Here is a 12,112-nt window from a genome sequence, read left to right as displayed (position 1 = left end):
GAACTATAATTTGATGTTGTGAGATTTTTAATAGAAAAACAGCAGTAGTTGATCCTGTCATCCCTAATGCCACAGGTGAAATGTTAGTGTCCAATACCTCTCACCTGACACCGATTGGAAAGCGCAGTATTTTTTTTCCTAATGATATTGGTTAATATAGAGGAAGAATAATCAACTGGTAGAGAGCCAACTTAACTGGAACAAGAAAGATAGAATTAATAGTAACTTGGAAAAATGTGGATTAATTTAGAAAATTTAGGATGGATTTGCTGAGGGAAAATCATGAATGACTTGTTTGAGTTTTATTTTGAAGAGATAGCAGTCATGTTTGAGGACAAATCTGTTGGTGTGGTGGACATGGACTTATAAATCTTTTGATACAGTACTGTGCAACAGACAAATGAGGAAAGTGATAGGTCTTGGAATAAAAGGGACAGTAGCAATATGGTTACAGAATTGGCTGAGTGATAGGACAGAGTGTCATAGTTAATGGACTTTTTTCTGAGGAGGAAGGCTTGTTGTGGTAATCCTCATGAGTCATTATTCTTTTTTATTCATTCTTGGGATATGGGCATCGGTGCCTAGGCCAGCATTTATTTCCCTTTTTTTTTTGACCTTGAGAAATTGGTGAGCTGTCATCTTGAACTGCTGCAGTGAACTGGTACAGGTACACCCACAAAGCTTTTTGAGTGGGAATGTCCGAATTTTGTCCCTGCAGTACTGGTCGAACAGTGATATATTTTCAAGTCAGGATGGTGAGTGGCTTTTTTTTTTGGCGGGAACTTGCAAGTGATGGCATTCCCATTGTGTCTGCTGTCTTGTCTTCATAGATGATAGTGGTTGTGGTTTTAGGAGGTGCTGCCCAAGGAACCTTGGTAAATATCTGCAGTGTATCTTGTAAATGATGCATATTGCTGCCAGTGAGTGTCAGTGGTGGATAAAATGAATGTTTGTTGATGTGGTGCTTACTATCAAACAGACTGTTTTGTTCTGGATGCAGTAATGCCTCTGTTGTTTGAGCTGCAATAATCCAGGCAAGTGGGGAGTATTCCATCACACTCTTGATTTGTGCCTTATAGATAGTTGACAGGCTTTGGGGAGTCAGAAGGTGAGTTGCTCACTGCACGATTCCTAGCATTTGACCTGTTCTTGCATTGCTCATCCAGTTTAGTTTCTGGTCAATGGTAATCATCAGGATGTTGGTATTGGGAAATTGAATGATGGTAATGCCATTGAATATTAAAGGAAAATGGGTACATTCTGTATTGTTAAAGATGGTCATTTCTTGCACTGGTGTGGCATGAACGTTACTTGCCGCTTGTCAGCCCAAGTTTGGATATTGTTCAACAACAAAAACAGAAATTACTGGAAAAAAAGCAGGTCACGCAGCATCTGTGGAGAAAAATCACAGTTAATGTTTTGAGTCTAGTGAGAACCCACTGGACCTGAAATGTTAACTCTGATTTCTGTCCACAGATGCTGCCAGACCTGCTGACTTTTTCCAGCAATTTCTGTTTTTGTTTCTGATTTCCAGCATTCACAGTTCTTTTGTTTTTTTTGGATATTGTTCAAGTCTTGCTGCACTTAGACATGGACTGCTTCATTATCTGAGGAGTAGTGAATGGTGCTAAACATGATGAAATCATCAGCAAACATCTTCACTTCTGATCTTATGAGGGAGGGAAGGTCATTGGTGAACTAATTGAAGCTTGTTGGGCCTACGAAACTACCTTGAGGATCTCCTGCAACAATGTCCTGAAGCTAAAATATGTGACCTCCAACAAACACAGCAAATTTATTTTATACGAGATAAGACTCCAAGAGGCAGAAAGCTTTTCCCTTGATTTTTAAAAAAACTGAACCAGTAATAATATCACAATGCCATCTCCTCACCTGGGACCCTGAGAAATAAATTACTTAGTTCTTGAAGTAAAGGGAACAATTTCAAAGATTAGAGATGTCACAAAACTTGGAAACATTGTAAATTGTGAGGTGGACAGTACAGAACTTTAAAGGGACATTGACAAGTTGGTGGAGTGGGCGAATAGGTAGTGTACAGTAAACATGGTGAGGCCATATTGTTAGGCCTTACTGTGGTAGCTCTCTGGAACTCAAGTCTCGCTGATCCCAGAGTCATCACAAAAGTTAAAGATCTTATCAATCCCCAGAAATCCTAATTTGCCTGTCTTTTTAAACTCAAGAAAGGACCAGGTTTCCATACTTAAATATTACAAAAATAAATTTTAGCTACAAGTAAACAATTCTGAATCATCAGTAATAACTCTACTAGTTAAAATTCTAACCTCCTTCTGAAACCTCCTCTATATACGTTCAGAGATACAAAATAAAATTGGCAGAATAAAATAAACTTAAGGATCTTCAATGGCTTCTGTCCACATATTTTGCTGAGATAATTATTTTGCTCACCGGGGACCTGCTGTTTGGTCTCTCTTATTTAGATACTTTCATTTGCTTGCAGGAGGCACATGGGCGATTGGTTAAAAACCTGTAAAGTTTTTGTCTTATAGGTTAAAAACAAGAGATTTTACAGCAACTGTTGAGGGAAAATAAATTGACTTTCTTCAGGCTTCAGGTTTTCAGAACAATACCACGTCTCTTTACAGATTGAATGCTTCACATCCTCTCAACTACATGAGAGCCAATCACATAGTTATTGGTAGGCAGCACATCTCTGTTAGTCATAACTGGTCTCGACTCCACGGACCTATCAGATACTTGTTGCCAACTGAAACTCGCCTTGTGTACAGTCCCTAGTGCCAGTATATCTGAAACTGAACTTCCCTCACTAATTGAACAAAGAACACTGTAAGCAGCACTACACTATGTGTTGAAAGCTAGCTTTTTAAAAGTGCAACAATCCCTTCCACAATCTTTGGCTTTTAAAAAAAGTCCTTTTCCCATTCAGTCCACAACCAAAATTACAGAAAAATAAAAATAAAAAATAAAAAGGGACGGCATGGTGGCTCAGTGGTTCGCACTGCAGCCTCACAGTGCCAGGGACCCAGGTTTGGTTCCAGCCTCGGGCGACTGTGTGGAGTTTGCACATTCTCCCTGTGTCTGCGTGGGTTTCCTCCGAGTACTTTGGTTTCCTCCCACAATCGCAAGATGTGTAGGTTAGGTGAATTGGCCGTGCTAAATTGCCCATAGTGTTCAGGGATGTGTAGGTTACGTGCATTAGTCAGGGCTAAATGTTAGGGAATGGGTTTGGGTGGGATACTCTTCGGAGGGTTGTGTGAACTTGTTGGGCTGAAGGACCTGTTTCCACATCAATATAGAGGAGCTGATACCTCTGGTCAGACAATATATTTTAGGCATGAGGTCTTATTTGGAGTCTGTCTGTGTCTTTTATTTCCAAAGTAAGAGTTTATAAAATACCTCATTGACTGACTGTTTACAAATTGTGTGCTCTTTGAACAAAATAGAATGTATCTGCGAACACAATATAAAAGACACAGATAGACTCCAAACAAGTCCTCATGCCTAAAATACATTGTCTGATAGTATGTTGATAACACCTTAAGTTGCTTGGGGCAGTGATTTGAAAGAAATTCTGGGATTTACATATTAATCAATCAAAACTTGCACCTCCATTCTAACTGGTTAAATATTTGAGAGCCATCTTATGTGTATTTAGTACATTCGCACGAATTGTATGACCTTTTGATCTTTTCGTTATGAATTCTGTGTCGAAGGTCTTCCTCTCTCACTAACACCTGATGAAGGAGCAGTGCTCCGAAAGCTAGTGTTTCAAATAAACCTCTTGGGCTATAACCTGGTGTCGTGTGATCTTTCACCTTTAGTGGTGCTGGAAGAGCACAGCAGTTCAGGCAGCATCCAAGGAGCTTCGAAATCGACGTTTTGGGCAAAAGCCCTTCATCAGGAGTCATTGTTTGTACCTCTTTCACCTTGTCCAATCCAGTCCAATCCATCTCCACATCACCACATAAACACAATGTCTTTAAAAGTAGGTCAGAGGCTAGGAATACTGAGAGTAACTCACCCCCTGACTCTCTGAAGTCTGTAAATCATCTACAAAACACAAGTCAGGAATGTGATGGAAAACGCCCCACTTGCCTAAATGAGTTCAGCTCCAGCAACATTCAAGAAGGTTGATGCCATCCAAGACAAAATAGCCCATTTAATTGGCACTAAATCCACAGTCACTGTCTCCACTATTGATGCTCAGCAGCAGTGTATACTACCTACAAACTGCATTGCAGAACTTCACCAAAGATCATCAGAAAACACCTTCCAAACCCACAATCACTTCCATCTAGAAAGACAAGGACAGCAGATACATGGGAATACTACTATCTTCAAGTTCTCCTTCAAGCCACTTCCCATCCTGACTTGGAAATATATTGCTGTTCCTTCACTGTCACTGGGTCAAAATCCTGAAATTCCCTCCGTAATGGCATTGTGAGTCAACCTACAGCAGGTGGACTGTAGTGGTTCAAGAAGGCAGCTCACCACCACATTCTCAAGGGCAACTAGGGATGGGCAATAAATGCTGGCCAGCTAACAACACCCACATCACACAAATGAATTTTTTAAAAATTGCGTAAGAGCTTTATATGAATAGTTCCAAAGATGGAAACGTTCAGTTATGCGAGGATAAATTGGTGAAGTTGGGAGTGTTTTCCTTGAAAGGAGGAGCCTAAGGGGAGATTTGGCAAATGTTTTCACATTGATCATATGTCTGAACAGAGTAGTTGGGGGGAAACTGTCCAACTGATAAAGGAATTGAGAACCAGAAGACATGGATTTTAAGTGGTTTGCAAAAGAAGCAAATGAGAGTTGAAAACAAACCTCTGCACGCAGTTAGTGGTCCAGGTTTGGGAATGCACTATCTGCAAAGTCGGTAGAAGTGGGTTCAATTGAGGCATTCAAAAAAACCATTAGCTGATTTTAAAACAGACTTAAGTGCTGAGTTATGGCAAAAGACTTGAGTTTGACACTAAGTCCACATGCTCAGAGAGTCGGTGCAGACACAATAGGCTGAATAGCCCCCTTACGAAGTGTAACAATTCTGGGATGCAATATTAACCTTTTACTTGAGCTAACAATATAGTTTTCAATTAATTTGCACTACTTGTTGTAAAAGGAAGCCTTTTTGTAGACTACAGTTTACTCGCAATGCATTTTTGACCATCAGCAGTTTTATATTGTTAATTGTTATCCAGGCGAAACCTAACAGTCTGTCCGATTCTGGAAGGTGAGCAGCAACTTCGTTTGTTGAATTTCCAGCACAATCTCATCACTCAAATTCAACACCTCTCCAGTCTCCGACGCCTTATTTTCTTGGACCTTTACAACAATCGGATTGAGGAAATCTCTGGTCTTTCTTCTCTGAAGTCGCTTCGTGTCCTTATGTTGGGCAAAAACAGGTATAAAACATTCATTAGTGAGTACAGGAAGGAGATTGTTTTGTCACTTAACCAGGCAAATAAATAAGAGTCATACAGCTTGGAAACAGACCTGTTGAAGAAACTGTTGAAGTCCACATTGATGCCCTGGGGTTGAAGTGTTCCGAGGCGGAAGATGAGGCGTTCTTCCTCCAGGCGTCTGGTGGTGAGGGAGCGGTGGTGAAGGAGGCCCAGGACCTCGATGTCCTCGGCAGAGTGGGAGGGGGAGTTGAAATGTTGGGCCACGGGGCGGTTTGGTTGATTAGTGCGGGTGTCCCGGAGATGTTCCCTAAAGCGCTCTCTAGGAGGCGTCCAGTCTCCCCAATGTAGAGGAGACCGCATTGGGAGCAACGGATACAATAAATGATATTAGTGGATGTGCAAGTAAAACTTTGGATGTGGAAGGCTCCTTTAGGGCCTTGGATAGAGGTGAGGGACAGAGAGGAATATAACTGACCATTGGAGAGGGCAGTGAATAGATAGGTATCCACCTTGTCTACCTGTGACACAAATTTCAAATAACTACTGTTAAGACGGACCCGCGGGGTCCCGTCTTTGCGTGTTCTTTCGGAAGGAGAGACTCACACTGGCAACTATGGTTAGACGCAGACAGCAGTTTATTCACAGAATCTTAACTGGTACAACGAATCTACAAGCTTGCATTCGTTGGAGAAGGCGTTCTCCCTTCTCGTTCAAACTTGACACAATTATACTTCGCGCTGCCTGGAGTCCCCGATCAGTTCGCCTTCCCCATTGGTCCATTCATCTGCGCGCGCTGGGGATCCGTCCTCCTATTGGCCGCATCGAAGTGCCTGTCCAGCTCCTGCTGTGCTTGACAATGGCTCAGCCATCCCCGGGAGCGGTTCCGATCCCGTATTCAATAGTTCATTGTTTCAAGGAATTACTATGCGTCTGACAGGCTAGCCATTTTCAATAGTTTCAGTTTAACTAAATTGTCAATTACACTTATCAACTTTAGACTTAAATAGAGCCATTCACACTCAATAGTTACAGGTTCCGATAGAGCAATTCACACTTGTCTAACAGTTACAGATTCCGATCGGTTTCTTTATTAATCCCGAGTTTCGATGGGGCAATTGATACTGGCTGGTATTTACAGGCTCCAAGATTTAATTAACATTATGCATATCCCTTACAAGCTCCAGCAGTCATGCAGTCGCCTGCAGCAGCTCGCTTGGCTGTTGTTAACCATTTCAGGGCTGGAAGTGTCACCCTCCCTAGCCCTACATTAAACACCCCAGTGAAATCTCCCCAACACTACCCAGGGCCCTTTAGTTGATTGTATAAGTCCTGTCCTTGTTTGTATGGCCAAAACACAATACCTCGCATTTATTCAAATTAAATTCCATCTGCCACTCCTCATTCCATTGACCCAGTTGATTAGGATGTTTTTGTAATTGTAGATAACCTTCTTCACTGTTCACTCAATGTAAGAGGACTTGTCTTTTTCTTGCCTCTCAACTAGCCTGGGGTTTTTAATCTGATCAAAAGAGTACCTGATTCTATGTGGCTGTTGATATATATTGTGGCATGAAAATCATCAAGGTGTAGGTTGTACAGACCAGCAGGAGATCTTCATCTGTCCATAATTTTCAGATGCTAACATTTCTAACTGTTGTGAGCAAAGATAAATGTGAGCAAAGTGTCTGTTTTGTCCTCTTTTACCCTATTTGTCTCACAACTGATCATTCATTCTGATGTAACAACTGAAGATGGTAGCTTTTATTTAAATGTCTACATGAAAGCTGTGTTTAAAACACGTAAACTGAAATTCTGTTACATTTAGAGACAACTTTATGTGGAATGTTTATAATATGAGTAAATAAAAGCGAATGAGATCCAGCTCTTCCTCCCCACCCCATTTCTAATAAACTCCAGTCTATTGAACCTCTTCCTGTCCCCTCATGCCTACTCTTATCATAAATGTAAAATATCTCCTCTCCTCCGCTGTAACATTCTACCTTTAAAACCACTATCCACTTTCCAACATCAAAAAGAAACAAACCAAAAATGACATGGTGGCACAGTGGTTAGCACTGCTGTCAGTGCCAGGGACCCAAGTCGATTCCACCCTACGGATATCCATCTGTGTGCAGTTTGCATGTTCTCATGTCTGTGTGGTTTCCTCTGGGTACTCGGTTTCCGCCAACAGTCCAAAAATGTGCACGCTCGGTGGATTGGCAATGCTAAATTGCCTATAGTATCTAGGTATGTGTAGGTTAGATGGGCTAGCGAAAGTAAATGCAGGGTTATGGGGATAGAGGGTTGGGTCTGGATAGGATGCTCTTTGGAGGGTCAGTGCAGACTTGATGGGCTGAATGGCCTGTTTCCACACTGTAAGAGTTCTGTGATTCAATGAAAAACAGAAATGCTGGAATTATTCTGCAGAATTAGTGGATCTGTGGAGTGTGAAATAGAGTTAGTATTTCAGGTTGATAATATTTCAAAAATTGCCCTTAATTCAGTCCTTTTAAACTATCACTCTACTTCCAACCTCCTTTCCCTCTCCTAAAATCTTGAATGTGTTTTCAAGTCTGTACATATCTTTTCCATAACTTCATGTTTCAACCTCAATAATCAAGTTTCTGCTCCAATTGCAACACTGAAATGATCTGAAGGATTCTTTTCTATGACTGTAACCACGGTGCACTTTCACACTTCATCTTTCTTGACCTAACACCAGTCCTTGATATGTTGACTGCACCATCCCTTTTCTACAGCTCTCTATGTTGCCTAACTTTATGGTGCTTTCCTCAGCTTGGTTCTACTCCACCTCTCCAACTGCAGCCAGAAGATCTTGAGTGGTTACTTTATTTTTCATCACCATAGCATCACTTGAGGTTGCATCAGTTGCAGTGTTCCATGTGGATTTAACCTTATTCTCCATTTCCTCACCTACATACTAAGTAATGTGTGACAAAGGCGGGTATGTTTAGGTTAGATCACAATTCCATTGAATGGCAAAACGGCTTCCTATTTGCTGACTCCTCCTTCTTCTGGCTTCTGGTAACAACATATTCATGCGTGAAACTAGTTTACAATTGTATGGTATGGTGGCTTCTGAAATAATGCAATAGTTCTGTTCTCATGCGTTCTCGCTTTATAAGAAAATCACACAATAGCTGGGCCGTTTAAACTAATGGGGTCGGAATCGCGTTATAGCCAATACAGGTAGGGATAGTTCGCATTCTACAAATAATGGTCAAAATTCTTCAATCGTATTAAATCCAATTTGCACTGAAAAAATGTGCAATATAAAGTATTGTTTACCAATTTCACTCCTCAACCACATTGTTTTACTGTCCTCGTGCTCTGAGTCAGCTTGTTCAACATAATGTTTTGAATGAACTAACCCCACCTCCTCTTACCCGCTACCTCTGATCCCTTCCTATCAGCAAGACAGTAATTATTGCTGTTGCCCTGCATGGATACCACAGATTTTACTCCACTTACTAACCACTCTCTCGAGATGAGTAACCTTGATGTCTTTTCCATGTTCTTGTAGGCCTATGTTCTGTCCATGATTAAAACCCACTTAATTCCCATCTCCATAATATTGGTTCTCATCTCTATGTGGAGAAAGTGAGGTCTGCAGATGCTGGAGATCAGAGCTGAAAATGTGTTGCTGGAAAAGCGCAGCAGGTCAGGCAGCATCCAGGGAACAGGAGAATCGACGTTTCGGGCATAAGCCCTTCTTCAGGATTCCTGAAGAAGGGCTTATGCCCGAAACGTCGATTCTCCTGTTCCCTGGATGCTGCCTGACCTGCTGCGCTTTTCCAGCAACACATTTTCGGCTCTCATCTCTATGTCACTACTAGCATTAACAATTCCAGTGTTCTCCAGGCTGACCTCCATTTTCTATAGTTTAAACTTTAGCTTATCTAAATCTTCACTTCCCAAATCCTGTCCCACCCCTATCTTCACTGATCTACAGTAGCTTCCAAACCCTAGCGTTCTCAAATCTAACACTCATTGATGTATCTCATTCTCTCCGACTCCGCCTTACAACAGGTTCCCAGCCCAAAGCTCTCATTTTAATCATCTCTATCCTCTTGTGCAGAACACTTTTACCACCTCAGTTTCAGTTTTGATGACATCAAACACTTAAACCTTGCTTTTTAATTCTGTCCTTAGGTTGCTTTACTTCTCCTGTTAAATTCAACATCTGACCAAACCTTCGGTTTCTCCCGGTATTGTTTTTATTCTGTCTTTTCATTTTGATTATGTTTTTTAAGGGCCTTGGGGATTTCTATGAGCTGTTAAGCCAACAGTTGGATAGTGCTCTTCAAGCTGTCTTCGTCATAGCTTTCATACACATACTTGCCTTCCTTAGGTAAGCCAAGTTGGTGCCACAGCCTACAAGTGGTATAGTGACTGCAATAATGATTTGGATTCTGACTGTGTGATTTCTGACTGCAATAAGCTACTTTTGTGGAAGAAATGCCCAGTAAACTGAATAAATTGTGTAATTATTATCCTTTTTGATTTTGAAGTATTTTTCTTTCTCCTTATCTGTATTATATTCTCAGTAAATAGTGGTAGCAATTTAATTGCCACTGACAAGGGGAAATGTGATGCCTGGGGTTATTGTGACATTTTGAGCTTCCTCCTGAAGATGTACCAAGCTCTATGAAATGTTATATGCAAGTTTTGCATTAATTATTTTCCTTTCTAACAGAACTACAAATATTATTGGGTGTGCCAATAATCGAGCTGCACAATTTCACACAACATCTAACTAATTGTCTAATTAAGTCACCAAGATGATCAGTTTGCCTGATTGGCTCCTGTTCAAGACATAAGTAATTCAGACCAGGTTTTGTCATTAACAGGAAAGTAACTATTTATTATAAGCAGCCAAAACAGAAATGAATTACTCATTACTACAATGCAACTTAAAACCTATCCTTTTCAAACCCAAACACACACACATTTGTTCATGAATTAAAGAAATAAAAACAGACTATTAAACGCAAAAGAGTCCATACCAGAAGTGTGGGATGAAGTGTTTCTCAGAGATCTTTTGATTGTCACCATGACCACAAAAAAACCAATGTTGCCTGCAGGGTGATGGTCAGTCTTCAGTTGAGTAACTCATTAGGTTAGACGTATGTTTTATTTTGTCTTCAAATCTTTATTTTTAGAGCCTTCAATTTTGTCTTTTTCACCTGCAGAGAGAGGTGGTCAGAAGTTCTTCTTGTTTGCAGGCTTCTGGATTTCTCTGAATGCACTGCACTCACAAGTCTGCAACAAACTGCTGTAGGACTAATCTGAAGGCAATCATTATGCAGTTTTCCCTTAACTCAAAGATCCCTGCTGTCACTCTGTTTATTCAGTATCCACTTCATTACTTCAAAAGTAATAATCTTGTGCAGCAAAATGCAATCCCCCTTGATCTTCAAGTTTCAAAGTCTTTCTTGGTACAAAGTTAAAAATTGCACAATGTCACATTACAGTCCAACAGGTTTATTTGGAAGCACTAGCTTTCGGAGCACTCCTCCTTCAGCAGGTGGTTTCTTGGTATATTTATCTATGTAGCAGCGCATCTTTCATTTTTCAGTTTACAGTCTGTTATGGACGAGGCCAGACTCCCTTAAAATATTTTAAGAAGGTAGCCTAAACCCTAACTTTTTGTTAATTTAATGGCAGGTGTAATGTGCTGTGTTCTAGATACAATTCATTCGGTCAAGCTACTCGATATTAAGCAAAATAATTTATCTAAACACAAAATACCACCAAAGAAAAAGAATTTAGAGTAATAACTCTATGGGAAAGCTTAACAGAATAATAAATACAGTAACTATTACTAATTAACTGTTCCAGTATATGGTAATGTGCCATAAACACCCCTTGGCAAAAAGGCAAATTCAGAAAAATAAATTTGTCTCACAGGTAATCCAGCAGCAGAGAGATATACCAGCTTCTAGTTGTAACCAACAGAGAGAAAAGATAGCTTCTACTTCTTCAAGCCCACAACAGCAACTGCTTAAAGCTAAACCTAAACACTTAAAAAAAAAGAAAGCCTGGTCTGTGAGAGCTGACTATACCCAGCCAAGCTGCTTCTATTGTTCCAACTTTGTTTAAAAAAAAAACCCAAGGCCTCACAAGCTGTTTATTCTATGGGTTTTAGAAGACTGCCCGCTGACTCAGCCTTACAACCTCACTCCAAATAAAAAACCCAAGACAAAATGACTTCTTAAAGCCACAGCATCGTCACAAGTCCAAACAAAAAATAGTGGTTCTTTTATAGTATCATACAGACCACAATTGTTCAAAAGCCAATTCACCATAACTCTCAAAAGCAACTAGAAATATGAACATGTGAAATAGACCATTCCTTCCATGAACCCTCCATCATTAAATAAGATCACGGCTGATCTGTTTGTATTTTGAATACCATATTCCCATTTGCCCTGGCTAATATTTGATTTTCCTGCATGGCAAGGATCTATCTGTCTTAAAAATAAAGAATGTCCCTGCCTCCATAGTCTTCTAAGGCAGAGTTCCAAAGTTACATAATCCTCTGAGAGAAAATATATCCTCATCTCAGTACTGAAAAGGGCTACCCCAAATTTTAAGAAGTGTCACCCAGTGATGAACTGACAGACATGAGGAAATATTACACAAAAATTAGATAAACTTTAAATTACAGATTTATAAAGGAC

General features: G+C 40.4%; 1 protein-coding gene across 6 annotated transcripts in view; it reads left to right on the top strand.

Annotated features, from left to right (window-relative positions):
• lrrc49 (leucine rich repeat containing 49) overlaps positions 1-12,112 on the top strand; it is a 274,354-nt gene that overhangs the window by 103,046 nt on the left and 159,196 nt on the right. For 5 of the 6 annotated variants that reach the window (XM_087982207.1, XM_043680301.2, XM_087982209.1 and 2 more), the window contains one exon: positions 5,205-5,408. The exons of the other annotated variant lie outside the window; for it this stretch is intronic. In XM_087982207.1, the coding sequence (XP_087838333.1) occupies positions 5,205-5,408 (204 nt within the window). The remainder of the gene's footprint in view (positions 1-5,204; positions 5,409-12,112) is intronic. 6 annotated transcript variants of the gene reach the window in all.

This window comes from Chiloscyllium plagiosum, unplaced genomic scaffold (genome assembly GCF_037043375.1).
Source record: "Chiloscyllium plagiosum isolate Xiang-an unplaced genomic scaffold, Cpla_swu_hap1 HiC_scaffold_42, whole genome shotgun sequence".
Lineage (NCBI taxonomy): Eukaryota > Metazoa > Chordata > Chondrichthyes > Orectolobiformes > Hemiscylliidae > Chiloscyllium > Chiloscyllium plagiosum.
This window is presented reverse-complemented; position numbering and strand designations above follow the sequence as displayed.